We start from the raw sequence: 21,790 nt of genomic DNA, 5'->3' as shown, positions 1-21,790 counted from the left end.
TGGGGAAGTCTTAAATGCTAACCAAAGCAATTAATTTTTAATCAGCATTTCCAGACACTGTACTGTCATATGAAACTCACTGCTCACTGAGATATCTATCCGAGATTAAGATCTATTTTCTCCAGGTTTGTGGGGGCTTTTGGGTATACCTTTGTCACACTACTAATTTCTGAAGATGTAGTTAGCCTTTTAATGGCCCCAGTAAGCACTCCGACTGCGCCGAACATTGCTCGGGAGGTGGGAGTGACATGAGAGCCGGGTCCAGCCCCAGGACACAGCCGGCAGCCCCAGTGTGCCAGATATGTCCCTGATCCTCCTCCTGTCCTCCAGAGGTCACTGGAAGCTTCTGTGATGGAGGGTAGGTGGCCCCGTTGCCAGCGCCAAGGGCCGGCTGAAATGCTGTGACTTTTCCCCTAATCCTTTTCATAAAGCCTGAACAGCAGCCCAGTTTGAATGGGTGGGAATCTTTTCTGTTGACTTTACAATGAAGGATACAGAGGGGGAAAAAAGGTGGAAAACATACTCAAAAATCATCACCCTGACTTCGCAGTAAGTTGCTCAAACTCAAGTGTTCTAAGTAGGGAGCGCGCCTGGGCCGTCTCGATTCTTATTGAGATCCAGGGTGTTTGCTGCACGGAATTCTGAGAAGAAATCACAGCTGGCTCTCATGAAAGATGAAACGTGGAAAGCAGAGCTGGAGCTGATGGTGGGGAAGGAGCCCGCGCAGGAGGGGACAGGGTTTTGCGCCCTTGGTGTTGAAGTGGCTGACGATCGAGGTGATGAGGGGGTCTCTCTGGGACCGTGTCCTCCTCGGATTTCGGGCCTGAATCGCAGCTTCTGGCTAACCAGTTACTGTCCTGGCCTTGGGCCAGGCATGGCTTCGAGCTCCCAGATGCGTTCTTAATGATCCTGGAAAGGCTAGAATGCAGAAGCTCACCAGCAGGGCTCTGACCTCGCTTCATGGGCTCCCAAAGAAACACCGAGAGGCCAGCTCTCACGTAAGGAGGGCTGCCTGTCCCATGTCGGGAGGCAGGCTCTGGTCCTGGCTTTGCCTCCAGCTGCTGTGTGAAAGTAGGCAGTGACGGAGTGCCATTCCCAGCTCCGGAGGGCAGAAGCAGCAAAGGGCATCCGTGATGAAAATGTCCCCAAGTAAACGGGACTGTGCTGAGGCTGGAGAAGTCCCAGAGGACATGGGCCTTGGAGGGGCTCTCCTTGGAGAGTCCGAGAAGAAAGGAGAGCATCCCAGACCTGGGACCAATGAGGATGTAATAGTTGATATAGGACAGGCCAAGTGTGCCGTATCCATAAGGTCACGGCTGTTCTAGGTCCACCAGAGGGCGGGGTGGGGCAGAGGATGAGGCGGGAAGGACTGCCAGCCCAACTGCAGAGCGCCCGGAAAGGCAGGCAGGGGGTCGGGACTGCAGCGGCCGGATACCCAGGCCCTCAGGACTCAAGCAGGAGTGAGACACCGGCGTCTGCACTCTTCACATCTGAAGTCAATCCCTCTCATGAAATTCCGTGAGCTCTTGGCTTTGGTGACCCTCTCCTGCCTGTTCCCTGCCCATATGTCCCCCCCCCCACCTCAATCTGGCCCTATTTATCAAGGGCAAAGAATAATACCTGGTCATCTGCTCTTAACATCGTCAACATCTAACAGAGCCTTGTGTGCTGGAGAAATAAAAATTACCCGAATGCACTCTGCTATATAAATACCAAAACAAAACAAAACAAAAAAACCACCAACCCCAACCCCCAGGGGCGCCTGGGTGGCTCAGTGGGTTAGTCTCTGCCTTCGGCTCAGGTCATGATCCTAGGGTCCTGGGATCGAGTCCCCCATCGGGCTCTCTGCTCAGCTGGGAGCCTGCTTCCCTCTCTCTCTGCCTGCCTCTCTGCCTACTTGTGATCTCTGTCAAATAAGTAAATAAAATCTTTAAAAACAAAAACAAAAAACCCACCAGGTTTCCATTTCCTACTCTGTCCAGGGGAGGCAAGCGGGAGAACAGATCTCTAGCCCCTCCTGTGTCCCGATCCGCCCCGGGGCTCTTTCCCGGGTGTGTCCTAGCCCCTGTGTCTGTCTCTGTTGCGCTTGGAGGAGACGGCGGATCAGAGGTGGCGGAGGGGCTACAGGAGAGGCAGGAACGCGCAGCAGCTGCGCGCGTCCGGGAACGGCTGGTAACTCCAGCCACCCCTCTGCGGGCTCAGCGCAAATCCTGGCACCAGTACTCGAGGTGGTCCCGGTGCCGGCGCTCCCTGGGCTGCACTCGGCTCCGAGGCAGCCGCAGCTGTGGGCGCCGCAGGCCGGCCAGGCAGCCCCGGGCCCGCGCGAGGCCCAGCCCCAGGACGCTGCCGCGCCTGCTTCTCCCCGGCCAGCCTCCCTTCCTGGGGAGGCCCCCGCGTTCCCGGGGTGTGGCCTAGCGCGCAGTCACGAAGGTAGGCATCCCTTCCCACGGCCCCAGGTGCCCATCCCGTACCTATTCATGGGCCTGAGGGGGAGGGCCCCACCCGTCAGGCCTGGACCTGCACCCGCTCCCGGCGCGTGACGCGGACGCACTGGCTCTCGGTGAGCGCAGTGCACTGCCCGCTCCTCCGCACCAGAGGCTCCGGGCCTCGGCCAGATGCCGAGCCCTCGACCGCGGACGCCGCCCAGCGGCTTCTCCTCTCGCCCCCAGCCGAGGGCTGGCAGCGCGCCCCCTTCAGATGACAAGGGGGCAGCTGGGGGCGGCTCCCCTCGGGGCCTCTCCGGAGCCCGGGCCCCACCTCCCCCAGGAAGCCCCTCCAGCAGCTCCGCTGAGGCATGGCCCACCCCTTCCCCGCGTCCCGCGCGGGCGCCCGCGCTGTGCACGCGGCCGGCAGGCGACTGCCCGGGCCTTTGGACTCCAGACCCAGACGGGGCGGTGGGGAGCCCTCCTCGGTTCAGGCCGACTTGGGGGCTTCAGAGCAGGGGTGACGGCTCCCCGATGTCACTCTCACAGGCCGAAGGGCCTCTCCCGTGGCCACTGCCCACACGAGTGACACTAGGGGTCATCGGGCCGCAGCCCCTCATTGCCCCCTCGAGGAGGGGCAGGCCCGGGCGGGTGTGCGAAGCCCCTGTTCCGGGAACCCCTCCTCCCTCCGACGGGCCGCTGAGTTTGCAGAACAAAAGACATATTCCAGAGCGCGTGGAAGGACGTGTATTTCGGTTCTTCACCAGCGTCCTCAAGACAATCTGCCAAACTTAATGACAGCTGCTGCTGGGCGGCTTTTTGAAGAAATCCCATTTCCCCCCAGGACGGGCTTGGCTTTTGGGGACCTCAGGCCCTGGGGGCTGTGGGGCCGCAGACCCCGGGTCGGGAGGGTCCCGCTGGGCCAGGTGCAGACCCGAGGGCGGGGCCGCTCTGCGGGGGGTGGGGCCCGGCCTGGGGGCGGCGGGGGCGGAGACGTGGTCCCCGAGGGCGAGCACGGTCGCCGTCCACGGGACGGGAGGGGGCTTCAGAATCCACGGACACCGAGGCCGGGCAGAGGCGGGGCGCTCAGGCGGGCTGCAGGGGCGCGGCGGCGCAGCCCACCTTGTTGCTGAAGAGGCGGGAGCGGCTGCGCGCGGGGGCGGCGGGACGCGGCGGCGGCGCGCACGGGAGGCCGCGCACGTCCCAGAGGCGCAGCGCGCCGTCGTGCGACGCCGTGTACAGCACCTGTTCGTGCACCTGCGGGCGCGGGGCGGCGCGTGGGGCGGCGCTGCGGGGGCGCCCGGGCCGCCCTCCCCTCCGCAGGGCCTGCAGCTTCGCTCGTGGGCGCGAACGGCACCTACCTAAGCCGAGGGCCGGCGGCCTCTCCGCCGGGGGAGCCCAGCCTCGGGGTGCGGCGGGCGGCCTTCCCTCCCCGCCGAGGCAGAGCCTGGGGGCGGCACGAGCGCCTACCTGGATGCAGTTGATGACGAAGGCGTGGCCGCGGAACACCCTCTGCAGCGCTCCGGACTGGGCGTCGAAGGCGCGCGCGCGGGCGTCCCCGCTGCCCGTGAACACTGTGAACACAGGGCGCCGCTGGGCCTGGGCAGGGGTGCGGCGGGGCGGGCCCGGGCCCCTCCGCCCGCCGCACCGGGAGGTCATAAGGTTCAAATGGGAACTAGCGGGAGCTAGGAAGCTCCTTGCAAGGAAGGAGGCGGCACCTTCATTCTCCTGCTAAGGGCCTGGGAACTCAGGGGACCACCCCCCTCCCCGTGCACTGCAGGACCGCGGCTGCCCTCTCCGGGGCTCCTGTCCTTCCTGAGTACCACCTCGGCCCAGGTGCCCTCGCTCAGACCGTTTGGTGGAAGCCTTTGGTGAGGCCTGCTTCCCTGCTCTAAAGCCACTGCCTTGGGATTGGGGGGAGGAAGTCATCTACTCCCCCCCAACATCTGAGATGCCTACTGGGACAAGGACCGACTAGAAATTCGTTCCTTCCCCTCCTCAGTAATGAACTTGGCCCTCCAAACAGAGCCTGGACCCTCTGGCGTTCGCTAGAGCGCCCCTGCCCAACCTCTCCCCGGGAAGGGCCAGGATTCAGCCTTCCTTGTGCCTATTCCTACGTCAGAACTTAGTTCAAGAGTTCTCAGACTCTGGTGAGCACCTGAGTCACCTGGACTGGGGTTAAGGCAGATTGCTGAGCCCACCTGAGTTTCTGTCTTAGGAGGTCTGGGGCGGGGCCTGCGAGCCCGCTTGCCTAACCAGTTCCAGCTGCCGATGGTTCTGCCGGCCAGGGACCACACTGAGTACTGACCACAAGAACTCTGTTGTCTACCTATGGTCCCAGCCTGCGTTCTCCCAGAAATGACCCTGACGCTAGGATTGGAGTTCAAGTACTTCATCTGGCCTAGCATTCCACGAAGTGGGTAGAGAAACAGGAAGGAAGGATGTCCATACAGGGGAGTTAGCAGGTGACTACGGGGGGGCCCTCGGAGAAGGTGCAGACCATGTCTCAGAGCCGGACCCCTGGGAGAGGGGGGCTGGTCATTGGTTGAGGGCCTCTCTTGGGGATGTCAGCTCCCAGCCCTCCTCCAACCTGCTCCTCACAGGAAAGCACTCTAGGGCAGAGAACCTGAGGGGGGCAGAGAGAAGCGTCCCAGGTGTGGTCCCCACAGCATCTGCTGCACCCACCCAGCAGCCTGAGCAAGCCATGGGGGTCCCCAGCCTCAGGGATGTCTTCCCTACCCCGATTACTGCTTTACCTGCCTATTCCCAGCCTTGCTGCTGAAGCTACTGGTGAATGTGTCTCTAGAGGGGGAGTTTCCTTCCTGAGTCACTTCTGTTCCTTTCCTGCTTCCCCTACCCCAACCCAGTGTGGCTGCTGGGTGTACAGTGGAGGGGAGGAGGGTCAGGAATTCAGTCCATTACCCCTGCAGCCTGTTGGCAATGGCCACAGACCAGTTTCCTTAACAGTGGGCCGCAGGTGGGGTCCATCCCAGCTGCTGCCAAGGGGTGGCGCTCTGGGCGACTTTAATCTTTTTAAACCAGAGGTCCTGACTCGGGAGCAGAGCCAGAATCACACTTAACAGGCTTGGACCCAGGAAGAAGGAAAAAATAATTTTCCCGTGTCAGACACCTAAATCCCGAGGGTATCTCAAGCTCTATTTTCAGAGATCCACATTCTGTCTTCATCTAACACCCGTGCTGTGAAGTCAACTTGAATTTTGTGCTGTGTCTCTCCCCACCCATCTGCTCCTTCAGTGTGAGTGTGTGTGTGTGTGAGAGAGAGACAGACAGAGAGAGAGAGAGAGAGAGAGAGAACAGAGCAGGAATAGGGGGCCAATAGCAAAACGTAATGCTGGGCATTGTTTTGGGAAAGAGATGTTCAGGAACCTGGAAACCCCACTCTCATGTAGGTATGCTGAGGTGTGTGTGTGTGTGGGGGGGGTACTTCCTGGAGCAGTGTCTGTCTTCTGGATGTGTCTGGGGTGTGCACATGAGCCAGGCCTCAGGATAGAGTCAGCAAAGCTCAGGTGTGTCAGTTTGAGACCTGTGGGACAAAGAGCTTCTTGCCTATCCAATAAGCCATTCTTCCCTCTTTCTTTCAAGAATAACCTGATTAAAGTTGGCAGCAATATCCCAAGATAAGAGATTTTATTATTCAGTCTCTCTTTCAGGCAGCAAAGAGATGTATGCCAAGTCTTTGGGTAGGGCTTCCAGGAAAGATCTTTAAAGAGACCCACTCAGCTAAGAGACACATCGTTTTGCCTTTCCTTCTTCCTGTCTGCCTAAAACGTGATATGATGGCTGGAGCTTCAGCAGCTACCTTAAACTATGAGGCCCCCTAAAAGATAGAAGACGTGTGCTAAGAGCTATAAAGCAAAGTGATCAAAGGAAACTGGGTGCCCGGGACCTTTGTGGAACCATCCATTCCTGCCTGTACCGCCAGCCTCAGAAATTCTACCTGAGAAAAATAAACCACTGTTTCATTCAAGGCACTGTTATCTGGGCTGTTATCTGTAGCCAAATGTAATGCCAGGTGAAGCCAAACCCACGTGGCCCTTCAGTCTGGCGGGAGTTAAGTGGTATCAGTGTCTCATTTGAATAATGAGAATGTGTCCGTGAGATGTTCTTAACCCTGGGGCTCCTAAGCATTTGGGCCGTAATTTGTAAATAACCCTGCGGCGGGGGGCCGCCTGGATGACTCGGTTGGTTAAGCGTCTGCCCCCGGCTCAGGTCAGGATCCCAGGGTCCTCTCTGCTCAGGGGCGCCTGCTTCTCCCTCTCCCCCTGCTCCTCTCCCTGCTTGTGCTCTCTCGCTGCTGACCACCCCCAAAGGGCCACTGAGGCTCAGGAGGGAAGAAGTAAGAAGTAGGGCGCAGAGGCCCCGAGGGCGGGAGGATCTGGTGGGGGCGAGGCGTGAAGGGCGGAGGCAGCGCAGGCAGGTGGGGGCAGCGTGGGGCCAGCCTGGCCGGGAGTCACTTACAGGTGCCCGCGTGGTATCTGAGGGCGCTCACGCTGTGCCGGTGCGCCGCAAACGTGCGCACGCACTCCCCGGTGTCTGCCAGCCAGCACTTGACCGTCCTGTCGGCGCTGCCCGAGTACACGTGCCGGTTCACGAGCTGGGGGAGGAGGGAGGGCGGCGCTGGACCCCGGCTGCTGCCGCAGCAGGGGACTCGGATCCCGCCCAGACCGCTCCGTGTGGTGGGGGAGGGGCGCGTGCCCGTCTCACTGGGAACGGTGGGCGAGCGGGGAAGACCCCGCCGTGGGGACCACCCAACGGCCCGTTCCAGCACCCGAGAATCCTGCCGCTTTGCCCTCGGCCACGGCCCCGACGGCTCCCCCGCACGGAGAGAGAAGCATCGTGTCAGAGCCTTCCCACGGCGGGCGGGAAGAAGGCCTGGGGGCGCTCGGCACGCTAGGAGCAAGGGCCACGGAATGTTCGTCCGTGTCGTTACAGTCGTCAGCGTCTCTTGTCCGCAGTTGCTGCTGAAGAACCGTCCGTGCCTGAAAGTTTCCCGGGAATCCGCCTGTAGCTAAGGCCCGGCCGCACTAGCGGTTCCCTTGATCGTCCCAACGGAGAAAAGGGCTCCCGGGGCTGCCCTGGTGGGGAGGGAGGAGCCCCAGAGACAGGTTCCCCCACGACCCGCCTGCCCCAGCTGACCAGAGTGGCTTTCACACCCCTGCTCGGTGTCACAGGAGAGAAGGGATGCGGCGTGGGAGGCCCCTTGCAGCAGCTCCCCTGGCCGAGATAGACAGTGTCTGAGCCCAAGGGAAGGGCAACGACTACTAAAATAATTCTGCAGGTTCATCTAGACCAAATCCCGGCAGCCAAGAGAGTCCCCACCCAGCCCCTCTGGTTAGCAGCAAAGCAGAGGAGAACCGGAAGCCGGGCAAGGAGGGCGGCTGGGAGCCCTGGAGAGAGACATTTGTGCCAGTGCTGGGGCCCAGGGACCCCTGAAGACTTAGGAAAGAGGAGGCCATTCAGCTGGGGCACCAGGCGGCAGGCCTGGAGCGAGCACAGACTGGCCCCCCGCATCCTTACCATGGCCCACGCCTTCCTACCTCGAGCACACACCCGCCCAACGACAGCCACACTCTGGGCCCCTTTCCACTCCAGTGCCCGCGGCTGCCCCAGTTTCCCCCTATAAGTTCCTGGAGGACAGGGCTCTGACCAGTCCAGATTATATTTCCACCCCAGCCACAGCCCAGGTCAGACTTGGCTTTAGGCCATTCACTACGGCAGAGGCGGTGGGATCTCGGGTAACACGTATGGCCTCCTGCCCCTGTGTGTCCTGACCATCCCCAACAGCCATCACTTCAGAGGCAGCCCCAAAGCCTCCAGGGACCACGCTTCCCCAACTGCCCACTGAGACCCACAGACCTGAAATTAAGGGAGCTGGTGAGTGTGGCCTGTGGGCTGGAGGTCCTCGTGGGCCCCTGGGCCTCTCTGTGCCACTGAGTCCCCGCAAGGAGGGCCCTAAGCTTCCATGGCAGCTGCGGCAAAGGGACGATGCCTCCTGCTCACCACCCAGTGTGTCCCAAGAACGTGGGGCCTGTCGCACTGTGTTTACAAGTGACCAAGAAGCTCCATTTCAAAAGTACAAATCACGAGTCCAGAGCCAGGAAACGCTCCAAGTGTGTTGTCCTTGGCTGCCTAAGACCTCACTGTTCACTTTGGCTGCTTTCCTGCGAGGACGTCCACGGGGAACAGCCAGGCAGCTTGGGGAGGCCAGAGGAGGCCCGAGGCACATGGGGAAGCACACAGACCCTGACGGGGGCATGTCACAGAGGACAGGACCTGCAAGACTTCCCTCAGCCAAGACAGCTCTGGGGGGACGGGGCTCAGGGGCCATCTCCCTGCTGTGTGATCCATCCAAGCAGGCCTGGGCCTCTGCTGTGGAGGCCCCTGGGGCGCGGGCCTCTCCCTGCTCAGCTCCCGGCCGCAGATGCTCTCGGGGCAGGGGAATGAAGCTGCCGGGCCAGGCTGCAGAGCACAGGTGGGCTCCGGACATCCCGCCTCGGGGGAGAGACTGCCTGCCAGAGGGGGTTCCCCCAGCCCAGCAGGGTGCAGGCCCCATCACACCTTTCTATGCTGCCCCTCACCAGCTGTGAGGCCTTGGACAAGTTGCTCACCCCCTCTGAGCTTCTCACGTGTACAATGAGCACATACAAGCACAGGCAGCATCTGCTGGATGGCCAACCACAGCGCAAGCTACCAGGCACCCGAGGGGCTCACGTCTGGGTCACACCCACTGCTGGTCCGTGGAGCCCTCACAACCACCAGGGGTGGGCCCGATTTCACGCTCAGAATCCCTGATCCAAAACCTTGGAGCCAGATGTATTTCAGGAGTTTTGGGATTTGAGCAACACACTCGTGTTCCTACAGCAAAGGAATGCCTAGTCCCAAGAAATGGGGTCAAGTGAGCTCCAGCGAGCTTCCTGTCTGTGCGGGCCAGGCTTCACCGCCAAGGACGTTTTTGTGCCAAGCCTTAAAAAAAACCCAACTTCATGTTGTAGAACTTTTGGATTGAGGAATGAGGGACCAGCGTTTCTGGGTAGACATAACCTTCCCTTAACACGTAAAGAAACCAGAATTCCTATGTTGACAACAGCGGTGACCCTCGTATCCGTGAGGGCGGGTGTATTCGGAGACAGGGTCTTTAAGGACGTAGTTAAGTTAAAATGAGGTCACAGGGGTGGGACCTAATCCATAGGACTGGAGTCCCTATAGGAAGAGGACACCTGGATGCAGAGGGACGACGCCGTGAGAAGACGTCCAGCTACACGCCGACCCCTGGATCTCAGACTTGCAGCCCCAGAGCGGTGAGACATCTGTCCCTGTCATGTACACTGTCCCTGACTGCAGTACTCTGTTCCTCGGCCCAAGCTAACTAGGACTCGGGGGCAGGTGGTGGCTCAGAAGGCGACCCAGGGGCCTCCCTGGCAGACAGGCAAGGGCCAGGCGGATCTCACCTCCAGACAGATGACAGAGCCCTGGTGCTCCCTGAACACCCGCAGCTGCTCCCCGCTCAGGATGTCCCAGGCGCGGATTGTGGCGTCGGTGCTGCCGGTGAAGGCGGTATGACTGGGCGTGTCCAGCACAAGGCAGAGCACGGCTCCTGTGTGGCCCCGCAGTGTCTGGTGGCAGCAGCCGCTGGCTACCTGCCACACCTTGGCCGTGCCATCCGTGCTGCCCGTCACCAGGAGCCCCCCAACCTCCTCGGTGCAGGGAGCCCCGGGCAGGTCCCAGGGCGCGGAGTAGGCTAGGGTCAGCACGCAGTTGCGGTGGCCTCGGAACTCCTGGGCCACCTGTCCCTTGTCCATGCTCCAGGCTCGAGCTGTGCGGTCGTAGGAGCTGCTGAAGAGCTGGTTGTTGGCGACCAGGATCCTGGTGGGAACAGGGAGAGGGCAGAGGTCAGAGCATGCAGGGCTAAGGGCAGGGTCAGAGCACAGGGGTAAGAGGCAGGGGTCAGAGCACGCAGGGGTAAGGGGCAGGGGTCAAACTTCGCAGGGGTAGGGGCAGGGGTCAGACCACACAGGGGTGCCTAACAGGCCGTCAGGAGGGCCCTTTGTCTGGTGTCCTCTGTGTTCAGTGAGCCGGGAGAACCTCGTGTGGGCGGAGCGGAGCTCTGTTTGCGCCCATGGGGAGAGGAGAGGCCTCCCGGGCAGCAAATACTCATGACTTTAGTCTCACTTCGATGAATACTAAGAACTTCTTCCCAGGAAATACACGTTTGTCTTCACTATAGAACTTTGCTTAACATCAAAGACTCTGTTCACACACCCCTGTTAAGAAGCCCTGAGCCCCCCGCCCTCCGCGCCCCCAGGAGCCCACAAAGAGGTGGGGCAGCTGCACGGGGCATGTGTCATAAGTGTGGGGACAGAGCAGTCAATTCCCTGGGCACAGGTTACTCAGTAATGCAATCCAGCGGCTAAGCAAGACTTAGTGTCTACCTAGAACGGTCCATTTGGGACACCGACCCCTCAGATGTGGGGCACATGGACGTGTGTGTATGGGGCCTGTGTGCCCAGGAGAGTTGCAACCCCGCAGAGCATAATTTCTGGCCTCAATTACCCAGGTTTGGTTTTGAGGAGCAGCTGAGAGTTTCCGGTTACAAGCTGGGCACACGCCTATCCCCTGAGATGCGGCTTCTCCCCGCCACCCCGTCTCATGGCACGAGACTCCCACATACCCACACCTTCCCCCAGTCACATGCTTTCTCAAGGAAGGGTGTCGGGAAGCGACCAGCAGGAGGTGGGACGTCCTGCACCACCTGGAGGCGGGTGGGACCCGGCAGGCTCCAGCTAAAGAGGCCGGGGAAAAGCTTGGCTGTGGGAAGGTGACCTTGTCCCCTCACAGGCGTTCCGAGCCAGCACAACACTTGCGTCTCTGCGGAGGGTCGGTACCTCGCTCCTGCCCTATGGGTGCACAGCTCTGACTGCAGGTGGGTCATACCGGACACTCCCTCAGGAGTCTAAGACGGCCACCGCAAGTTACATAAATAGTGTCAAACTGATCTGATTAGCAAAGGAATTTTCATGGCTCAGCTCAGGCCCAAATTTAATAAGGAAAGGAAAAATTCAAACGGTTTTGAGAAGGACGGGGTGGGAAATTTCAACGACAACACGGAAAGGGGACGTTTAAAAATACCCTGCACTCCGTCTTCACAACAACCCCGTCTGGTTGACCATCAGGTACTAATTAGGCCACTTCCTCTGGAATCTGCTCCCATCAGTAGGAGCTGTGGCCTCCATCGCTTTTTCCCGGGCCTAGCAGTGGGCAGTGTGCTGCCCGGGTCCCCAAGGGGGACATCCAGGCACCATCAATGTGTTGGTGGGGCCTCCCTTCCCCAGCCTCTGCCTGCGGACCCCCCACATGCAGCCCATGTCGTGCCTGAAACACATGCGTCCGGGGACCCCCATCCTCTGTGCTCCTGACGACCTCGGATGCGTCTGCACATAGTCTTCCCCAGAGAAGCTAAGTTCCTCCAGCGGCAGGGGCCACACAGCCTCCCTCTCTGTCCCCGGGGCAACTCCCCACCGCCACACTGACCTGTTCACGATGGACGTGTGTCCTCGGAAGACCTGCAGACACTGCCCGGTGCGCACGTCCCACTTTCTGATGGTGCGGTCAGCGCTGCACGTGAAGGCAGCCTCGTCCTCCAGCTGGCAGAAGGTCACGTAGCTCTCGTGCCCTGCGGACGAGGGGAGACATGAGCGCGGGGCCTGGCAGCTTTAGTCTCCCTTCCGCGAAGAAAGCAGGGCTGGGGCGTGTTTGAGACGAGCTCAGGATCACCAGCCCTTCGGAGGGGCGACTTCGGTCTGGGAGGCTCAGGAGATGTGGGCTGCCGGGAGAAATTCAGGGGGCCCCTCTCTCTGACCCCCCAGATCCTTTTGTTCTCTCTTTTCCCATTCTTTCTCCCTCCTCTTCCTCCTTCCCCCTTTTTCATCCGTCTGTCTCCAGACTCTTCCGCTGTTTGTGTTCACTCAGTGGTTGAACAAAGCCACTGTCACTGTCACCGAGGCAGGAAGTATAGAAGCCCAGGGCCTTGGCCTTCGGGGCCAGATGCCCGGCCTAGCTCCTGGTGCTGCCACTGGGTCACCTCTGCACACCCCCATCTCCTCGTCCCCGTCTCGTGGGGCAGGCGCGCAGACTGGGTGAATGCCGGATGGTGGCTGTTTGCGGCCCCGGTGATGCAGGGTCCACGCGGGGCCTGTGTCTGGAGGGGAGGGGGGAAGAGCCGGGGGGAAGAAGACGGCCCACGCCAAAGCAGGAGGGAGCCCCTCGGGCTGGAATTTAGGTGTTTGGCAGAAATGGTGGATAAGGCTCAGGCACAGTGAGGGTGGAGGTGTACGGACAGACGGAGGGCCTCACAGAGCCGCGGCTCAGCCAAAGGCATCTGCTCGTCCACCTTGTCGGGGCGATGATCGGTGTTTTGACTTCCGGCCTGGCTTACAAAGCAGCCCTGGAAGGACTCAGCTCCCAGAGCAGGGCCTGTCCTCGTACAGCCGGCTCTGTTTCAGGGCCGGCCGGCTGGCCCGCTCAGCGGAGCCTGTGACTTTGATCTTGGGGTCTTGAGCTGGAGCCCCATGTTGGTTATAGAGTTTACTTAAAAAACAACAACAAAATCCTTTAAAGTCCTGCATGATAAAATCTAAATCTGTTTAGAATCTAAGATCAGCATTTATGGGTCAGACAGGCCCATATATGCAAAGATTCTCTATGCCTCAACTAGTTCTATACCTGCACGGACTCCTATGTATGTTAAAAAAAATGTTTCCACCTCAGATAACTTTTTTTTTAAATTTTATTTATTCATTTGACAGAGAGAGATAGAGCACACAAGCAGAGCGGCAGGCAGAGAGATGGGGGGAAGTAGGCTTCCACTGAGCAGGGAGCCCGAGGCAGGACTCGATCCAGGGACCTTAGGATAATGACCTGAGCCGAAGGCAGACAGTTAGCTGACTGAGCCACCCAGACACCCCAATAACAACCTTTTATTCCCCCTGATAACGAGTCCTGATAGCAAACTGAAGCTGAGCATATTTGAAAAGAATCCAGAAACCAGGGGTGCCTGGGAGGCTCAGTCGGTTAAGCGACTGCCTTTGGCTCTGGTCATGGTGCTGCCATCCCAGGATCCAGTCCCGCATCGGGCTCCCAGCTCCACAGCGGGTCTGCTTCTCCCTCTGACCTTCTCTCCTCTCATGCTCTCTCTCTCAAATAAATAAATAAAATCTTAATAAAAAGAAAAAAAAGGATCCAGCAACCAGAAAATCAATAGAATCAAAGGAATGTTATACCTAAGATCCATTTCAGATGAGGAAATTGATTAATTCAAATATCTACATGTGTGGGATATATTAATTACGTTAAAGATCACAACTGAATTTTAAAATTCTGTCTAGATATCTGATATCAGACAAGGATATTTTTTTTTGAAATCTTTTATTTATTTATTTAACAGAGAGAGAGAGAGAGAGAGAGAGAGTGCATAAGCAGAGTGGGCAGCAGAGGGAGAGGGGGAAGCAGGGTCCCCACCGAGCAGGGAGCCCGATGTAGGGCTCGATCCAAGGACCCCGGGATCATGAAGAGCTGAAAGCAGACGCTTAACTGGCTGAGCCACCCAGGCGCCCCCACACAGGGATTTAGAATCTTCTGGGCAGTTTCCAGCTGATGGGCACTTTTTGGCCCTGGGGTTTTAGCTCAGTCACTTTTGGAAGAACCCAACTCCCTGCGTTCTAAGAAAGAGAATTTAAAAAAAAAAAAAGGAAGGAAGGAAGACATGTTTTCCAGTCTTCTTGGAGAGCATGTACCAGGCCTCTAAGAAAACAACGTTTGTGCGAAGTAAGTAAACACTGGGAGATGATGCAGATTAGGTTTCCTTAAAATACACGTCAGTTTAAAAGTCAAGGGCAAAATGTTTGGCAAAACACAGCCCAGCTTTTTGCCAATCCCAAAATGTTTATGAAATATTTTAAGATTGTCAACAAACTACCCTGAAACCAGAGCTGCCATGGGGGTGCTCAGCGGCGTCTGAGGAGGCCCCTGGCTTCCAGGGCTGGAAGGTGGCCCGGCGCCCCGAGGGCAGTGGGGTGCAGCGGAGCCGGCCCTGCACACAGCCCCCCCGCAGTCCTCCTCCAGGGCCGGGGCTGCACCGTCCGGGGACAGCCAAGCCAGGAGAGGCGTCCGCAGGGGCATGGGCCGCCTCCTGGCTACTTCTGTCCCATCTCGACAGTCTGACAGCAGGAACCTGCCGTGTGCGTATATAAGGCCAAGAAAAGTGCTGGAAAGCCGCGTGGCCGGTAAGCCGTGGCACCCGTCCTCAGCAAAGCCACAGCCACTAGCCCAGGGATGTGGACCAACTACACGACCCACGCAAGGAGGAGGAACGATGTATACGATATACCTGTAGGGGCACCTGGGGGGGCGCAGCGGGTTAAGGGGTGACTCGGTTTCAGCTCACGTTGTGATCTCAGGGTCGAGGGATCGAGCCTCACATCGGGCTCGGTGCTGAGCATGGAGTCTGCTTGGGATTCTCTCTCCCCCTTCCCTTCCCCCCACCCCTCTCTAAAATAAATAAAACTTTAAATATATATACATACACAGAGACATGTATAAAAATACCTATAAACAAAGACTTGAAGAGTCAATAATGAAAAGAATTTTTGCAATGTAAAAAAAAAAAAAAAAAATCCCATCTCTGAAGCTGGGCCAGGCTGATCCTCTGGCCCTCGGGGGCCAGCCCCGGGCTGGTTGACATTCCGGGCAGCGGTCAAGGGCCTCCCAGGGACAAGCCCCTTCCTCTGCATGCCGGGCACCGACTCCGCGTCTGAAAACCCACGCTGAACGAGCCCCGGCTCAGAGCCCAGCCGGCAGAGGCTGCAGAGCGTGTCCCTGACCGCAGTCCACAGACCGTGCAACGGGGTCCACTGCACACAGCCGACAGGGTCCCCCGGGGAGGGACGGATGAGGGAGGCTGGGGACAAGGGGGGCCCATCCCGTCTCCAGGGACCACAGCACCACCACCGTGAGCTGTTGGAATTGGGTAGAATAAGCAAAAAAAGCCCAACTAAAAATAAACATTTTTGAAGGGAGAAAGAATGCAGATAAGATGCAGTTACTATGTTCAAAAGGACATGCTGAGGCTGAAGGTTTTCTGCCAAGTCAGCCCTCCCCGCCTCCCCGGCCGCACACCCTGGGACTCGCTAGAAGCTGGGGGTCGAAGCGCCCCTCCACGTGCCGGAGGAGCCACTGGGCCACGGGCCTCCTGGGGTCTGCAGCCGCAGAGGTGGGCTGCCGTGGGCACCGGCCAAGCTGGAACACTCGTTCGACTAACTTGGCATGAAGAACGTGGCCTCCTTTCCCTCTGCTGTCCCTCTCCTCTTCTCCAGCCTGCTCCCTGCGGCACCCCCACTCCCTGGGGGTTCCCTGACACCCCCCCGCAACTGCCTGCTGGGTTCAGACAGCTGGGAGCCCCGCAGGAGACCTGGGTCCGGATCTGCGGGCCCACAGCCATTAAAACCTCAAACCTCGGTCACACTTCCCTGGAGGGAGGCCTCTCCACAGCCATTTCCGGGCTGCCGGGAAGGCTCCGGGCCCGGCTCCTCCAGGTCTGGGAGCCCTGAGAGCCCCGTGGGTACCAGCCACGGATCCGGGGGATCCCCTACACCGTGCCCACCTTTGGCAAGGGTCTTTTTTTATCGACCTGGCCTTGAGCTGTGTTGAGGTGCCATTTTTATTTCCTGCCTGATGGAACTGCATCTGGGTGTGTGACATCAGCAAGCCACAGCAGCGAAGGCCACATGTCCCGGGCGTGGAAGGTGTGGCTGAAATTTTGTCTGACAAAGCCATGGGAGACTCAGCCTCCTGCCCCGAGCTCCCAGCCAGGACAGGAGGAAGCTCCTGTGGCTGGTGCCACCACAGGGCCTGTCCTTCCAATCCCGCTCCTCTCAGCCCACACCCTCCACCAGGCAGCTCTCCGGCCTCCTTCTGTGACCTCCTCAGTGGACACCCACGGGGAGCTCACTACCTGCAGATGCTGGCCGCTGGAGAGCTGAAGAATGAATTACCCGCCTGTGCTTCCGTCAGCCACATCCATGCTTAAAACAAACTGCATTTTGGAGCGCCCGGGGGGCTCAGTCAGTTAAGCGATTGCCTTTGGCTCAGGTCATGATTCCAGGGTCCTGGGATCGAGCCCCATGTCAGGCTCCCTGTTAATCAGGAAATCCGCTTGCCCCTTTCTTTCTCTCCATCTCTTCCCGGCTTATGTGTGTTCTCTCTCTCTCTCTCTCTCAAATAAATAAATAAAATCTTTGAAAAAAAAAAAAAACAAAACATAGGAGATGACTCAGCAAGCCCACTTCTGGGTCTCTACAAAAGAAACGGAAAACGGGGCCTGGAAGAGGTATTTGCACACTCAAGCTCATGGTGGCATTTCTCACCGCATCATGTGGAAGAAACCCAAGTGTCTGCGGACAGATGAATGGGCAAAAAGAGGCAGACAGCAGACCAGTACGCAGCCTTCCAAAGGAAGGAAATTCTGACCCCCACGACAGCTCGGATGAACCTTGAGGACATCCTGCTAAGTGACGTGAGCCTGTACGAGGTCCCCAGAGCAGTCAGATTCAGAGGCAGAACGCAGGATGGTGGGCGCCAAGGCCTGGGGTGGGAGAAAGGGGTTATTGTTTGAAGCGGACACCGTCTCAGTTTTCCAGGATGGATAAGTTCTAGAGATGGGCCTTGGTAATGGCAGAAGTTTATCAGTGTTTACTATCTTCAAACAGTACACTTAAAACCGGTTAAGATGGCCAATTTGATGCTACATGTTTTCTATTAGAGTTAATATTGTCCTGGAGCAAGAGGGAGGAGGGCAGGCTCCCTCCAGAGCCTCTCTGCCCACGTAAACACGGGAGGACTAGTTAGCCCTTCCCAGCCTTGAATGGCAGAATCAGGCCTCAGGAGCAAAGGACAAAGACTTTGGGCCTGGCCGGGCGCCGCGTCAAGGAGATGCTCTGGCTCAGGCTGGGCTTGTTGATGTAAGCCTGGAGGACAAGGTCACTAACAGGAGCCAGGAGCTCTTTACTGACCAGTTTTCCCACCCCCCGCCATAACCTCATAAGACTGGATGACTATTTTATCATCCCAATTCACAGATAAAGAAACTAAGGCATGAGAAGATAAGTAATGAGATTTGAGCCCAAGCCACCCAGCTCCAGAGCCCTGGCTCATGACTAGTAACGTCCTGTCCTGCCTCCCTGCCCCCTCCCCATGGCGCGTAGGGGTCAGGGGTCATCGGGACGGGCAGGCACCAGCAGGCTTGTTCACGCAGAATTAAAAACAAACAGCCCCCCATCATGCTAGGAGATGCTGCTAGAAGACAAAGACGCTTGTGGCACAGCCGCGGTGGGCTGGAACCTTCAGGCCGGGTCCCTTAGGACATGGGAACAGCTCAGGAAGGGGACAGTCATCTTGGGACATGCTGCTTATCTCACTGAGCCAACGGAGTGCCCTGAATGACTGGTACCCGACGGATAAGGAAAAAAGGGGGAGGGGATAACTCCATTAAATGCGACTCTTCCCTTTACAGAATAACTGGGCCATAAGCCTATAGGTGAAAGCCAGTCCCACTGAATAAAGAGAGCCTCCGAGGGAGGGAAGCTGGGGGGCCCTCGTGGCTCAGCCTGCTCCCCACGACCAAGGGTGACAACTTGCCCACCGAGACCCCACCCACAAGGGACTGTCCTATTCTTCCTTTCCGGCACATCCCTTGGCGTAAACTTTCAAAATGCTGCAAGATTCACAGAAAAGCCTTGGGTCCCCCAACTGCCTCTGGCCCCCTGGGGGAGCTGAGCAGAGCAAGAAGCTCGAGGGCAGAAGGAGAATGCCCGGTAGGAGCTGCCCACACCAGCCACGCTGCCCCAAAAATCCAGGCTTGGTCCCCTGCCAACAGGCTCTTCTCCAGAACCTTCTTAGGGGCCCAGAGCTGCAGCAGGCCCTGGCACTCACCCCAATCTGGAAGTTTCCACAACAGGAGTAGAAAGAGCCTGGAGTGGGGGGTCAGGAGAGCCCTACGGATCCGTAGGTTGTCCTGATGCAAGCCGGAGCCGCACAGAGGGGGCGAAGCTGTCCACGCAGTCCCGCAGTGTGCCCTCAGGCCAAGTCCCATAACGGCTCTCGTCTCAGGGTGTGCAGACAACAGAACCTACCTCACAGGCTAGGTTATCTAGAAAATATTTCGAACGCTCCGTGTGCCGGTAAACAGATCTGTGCCTGCCCAGTCCCATCTATAGACCTGTGTCGGTTCTACCCACATCACGGTTTTGAGCATTAATTATAATGGATAAAGAAGTAAGTGTATTGAGAAATATTAATAAAATATAGGATATTAAACAAATGCTAAGACATTGGTTATTATTTCACTAATACAAACCAATCCTATTGGGGTCACAGAGCTGGCAAGACCTTGCTTTCCTTGGGGGCCATGCAAGGAGTATCTCGTGCCCCAAAAGACTCTTTTTCAAGTTGACTGTAATAGTGCGATTTCCGGATAAGGAAAGGTTACTCCTGTCAACGCTTACAGCCCCAGAAGCAATTCTGATAGACACGAGCGGCAGTGATTCATCTGATAGTTTTCCTTGGAGTGGGATGGCTCTCAAGCAGGCCACCAGAGGGGCAGGCACCGCCTCACCAGGACGTGGGGGTTGGTGTCCTGAGGGGACAAGACACTGTGAGGGCTACCAAATTGGGTGGGAGGGGGAGTTGCCAGGCATGAGCTGGGAGGTGATGGCAGAGCAGGGCTGGACAGGAGGGTGGGCTCTGGAGATGCCCTGGGTGCAGAGTCCCATGCCCACCAGGGCAAAACCGCCCTGGAAGAGCGGGGAACTCGACTGGGGAGGTCACCCACCTTCGAACTAGGCTCCCACACTGGACACCAGGCCCGGGAGCTCCCCAGGGTCAGGGTGCATCAGATCCAGCCAAAAGCTTGTTAGAAACGCAAATTCTAGAATTCGCACCCCACCCCGCACGCACTCGGCCACTCACACACAGGGCCCTCACTGGAACTGGGATCTGGGAATTTATGTTTCTGAAAGCCCTCCAGATAAGTCTTATGTTTGGAAAAGCACTACAACTGGATTATAAATTTTGGACAGATCTTAGATCTCCTAGCCTCAGTTCAGTGCCTGTCAATCTGTGTGACATTGGGGGTGACTTTGGGGGTGGCCAGAGGAATATGTGTTAGTTTGTAACTGACTCTCCCTTATCACCCCCGGCCGCAAGTAACAGCCAATCCAAATTCATCTCTGGGCTGTGAAATATCCACCATAACTGCTTTTATTTAAAAGCAATAGGGTCGGGGTGCCTGGTGGCTCCAGTGTCTGCCTTGGCTCAGGTCATATCCCAGACTCCCTGCTCAGTGGGGAGCCTACTTCTCTTTCTCCTCCCCTTGCTTGTGCTCTCTGTCAAATAAGTAAATAAAATATTTTTAAAAAATAAAAAATAAAACCAATCAAGTCGGTTTCAGCCAATAGTGAAGCTGATTTGTACTCCCTGTGCCTACAGGACTTGGAAGGCCTGGGGAGGCCACCCAGGATTTGCTGATTGTGGTGGAAAAAAACCAGGCGGTGATAAATAACCACGTGCAGAACCTTGTGCTCCAAGGGGCTGTACCCACTGCTCAGGGGACACCAGGGGCCAAGCTGGAACAGGGACTCACAGCCCTGGCCTGCAGACATGTGACAGGGACCCAGGGTATGAAAGCCGTCCACCTCCAGTGACTATACACAAATATAAACCCGTATGTAGGCACTTGTGAAACTTTCATAAAACAGTATGTATGTCGGGTCACCTGGGTGGCTCAGCCTGCCTTTGGCTCAGGTCATGATCCCAGAGTCCTGGGATGGAGCCCCACATCCGCTCCCTGCTCTGCTGGGAAGCCTGCTTCTCCCTCTCCCACTCCCCCTGCTTATGTTCCCTCTCTGGCTATCAAATAAATAAATAAAATCTAAAAAACAAACAAACAAACAAACAAACAAACAGTATGTACTCCTACTATGCGTGCCTCCTGCCATGCATCGTTTCCAGATATGCTAAATCGGTTTAACAACTCCCTTTTGAAAACTTTGATCCATCCCTCCCCCACACCCTTTCATTTTCCAGCAGAAGAAACAGGCAGGCACGAAAGAGCAGAGCAGAAAGGCTAGATGGGGAAGGGGGCGTTCAGATTTCAACTCAACCCCCCACAGGCTGTGTGACCCGGGACAACTTACTTCCTGCCTCAGTTTCCCTGTCTGCACGAGTGGGCTAACAGCAGTGTGAGGACCGGGCACGGCCGTGCTCGGTGCCGCCGGCACCTCGCAAGCACCGGTGGTGACCACAATGGCTCCTGGAGGAAATGTCCGGCCAAAGGCCACTCGGGCAGCGAGGGACGGGGTAAGGCGCTACCTAGCGCGGGGAGTACGCAGAGGTGCGGTTCCGGGGGAGTCTTAAGGCCGTTGTCACTGCAGCGATTTCCTGCACCGGGCGGACAGGTGAAGGGAGCCCCCCGCAGCGGGTGCACCCCGGCCCCGCGGGCTCCGCACCGCCCCCCGCGCGCGCTCGGCCGCTCGCACGCTGGGCCCCCACGAGCGCTCCCCTACGAGGGCCCCGCCGTGGGCGGGGCGGGGCTTTAGGGCAGGGGTCGGCGGGCCGCAGGGCTGAGGTGTGCGGCGGCCCAGCGGACGGCGGGGACGGCAGGAGGGTGTACCTTGCAGGAGCGCGCAGCACTGGCCGTCCGCGGTGCTCCAGAGCCGGGCCGTGCCGTCCTCGCTGCCCGTCAGCAGGCGCTGCCCGTCCGGGCTCAGGCTGAGCCAGTTGATGCCCCCGCGGTGGTCGGCGCAGACCCTCAGGGCCGACCCTCCGCCCCCCATGCGGACGGCCGGGCGGGAGACGAGGAGGCTGCGCCCCGCTACGGAGGGGCGCCCCGGCATCCGCGCGGCGGCTCTCGGCGGCGGCGTCCCGCGGCCATGACCCTGCGGGGCACGGGGTGCGGCGAAGGTGAGGCGGGGGCCCTCGCTCCCGCGCCGCCCGCACAGCCTCCGGACCCGCGGACCGAGTGTGGGGGGGTGGGGGGCGGCGCTGCGGGGGGCGGCCCGCGGGGACCTCCCGCTCCCGCAGTGGAGGAGACCCGGCCCCGCCGGCGCCGGCTGCCTCCTTCCCCACGCCCCACCTGAGCGGGCCCGTCCTCGGAGCCGGGACCCCCAGGCAGAGACGTCTCCCCGCGCGCTGGAAGGCTCGGGCCTCGTCGCGGGGTCCGGCGGCGGGGGGTACCCGGGCAAGCAGAGCGCCCTGCGGCCGGGCGCCGCGCGCTGGGGGCGGCGAGTGTGGAACAATAC

The 21,790-nt window shown here is 58.7% G+C and overlaps 1 protein-coding gene across 2 annotated transcripts; it reads right to left on the bottom strand.

Annotated features, from left to right (window-relative positions):
* Positions 1-3,401: 3,401 nt before the first annotated feature.
* WDR86 (WD repeat domain 86) lies at positions 3,402-21,790 on the bottom strand. Of its 2 annotated transcripts, XM_032840214.1 has the most exons (7): positions 21,625-21,790; positions 21,163-21,427; positions 11,973-12,114; positions 9,893-10,307; positions 6,903-7,038; positions 3,894-3,997; positions 3,402-3,680 (listed from the first exon to the last, which is right to left on the bottom strand). In XM_032840214.1, exons 2-7 carry the CDS (start codon positions 21,383-21,385, stop codon positions 3,510-3,512), a joined length of 1,191 nt encoding a protein of 396 aa, XP_032696105.1. In that variant the 5' UTR covers positions 21,386-21,427; positions 21,625-21,790; the 3' UTR covers positions 3,402-3,509. The 2 variants fall into 2 exon arrangements, with proteins under 2 accessions (XP_032696105.1, XP_032696106.1); XM_032840215.1 differs by lacking the exons at positions 21,163-21,427; positions 21,625-21,790 and adding an exon at positions 20,687-20,752.

The sequence above is a fragment of the Lontra canadensis genome, unplaced genomic scaffold (genome assembly GCF_010015895.1).
Source record: "Lontra canadensis isolate GAN:19392208 unplaced genomic scaffold, GSC_riverotter_1.0 scaffold111, whole genome shotgun sequence".
Taxonomy (NCBI): domain Eukaryota; kingdom Metazoa; phylum Chordata; class Mammalia; order Carnivora; family Mustelidae; genus Lontra; species Lontra canadensis.
Note: the sequence above shows the minus strand (reverse complement) of the source record. Positions and strands in the feature narration are given on the sequence as shown.

What these genes read in the sequence shown, in the direction of transcription:
- WDR86 (XM_032840214.1), bottom strand. Translation starts at nt 21,385, where the DNA reads ATGCCGGGGCGCCCCTCCGTAGCGGGGCGCAGCCTCCTCGTCTCCCGC. An exon ending in GTGCTGCGCGCTCCTGCAAG is followed by an intron (nt 12,115 to 21,162) that starts GTACACCCTCCT and finishes CCTCGTCCGCAG; the next exon opens with GGCACGAGAGCTACGTGACC. An exon ending in CAGATACCACGCGGGCACCT is followed by an intron (nt 3,998 to 6,902) that starts GTAAGTGACTCC and finishes CTGTGTTCACAG; the next exon opens with TGTTCACGGGCAGCGGGGAC.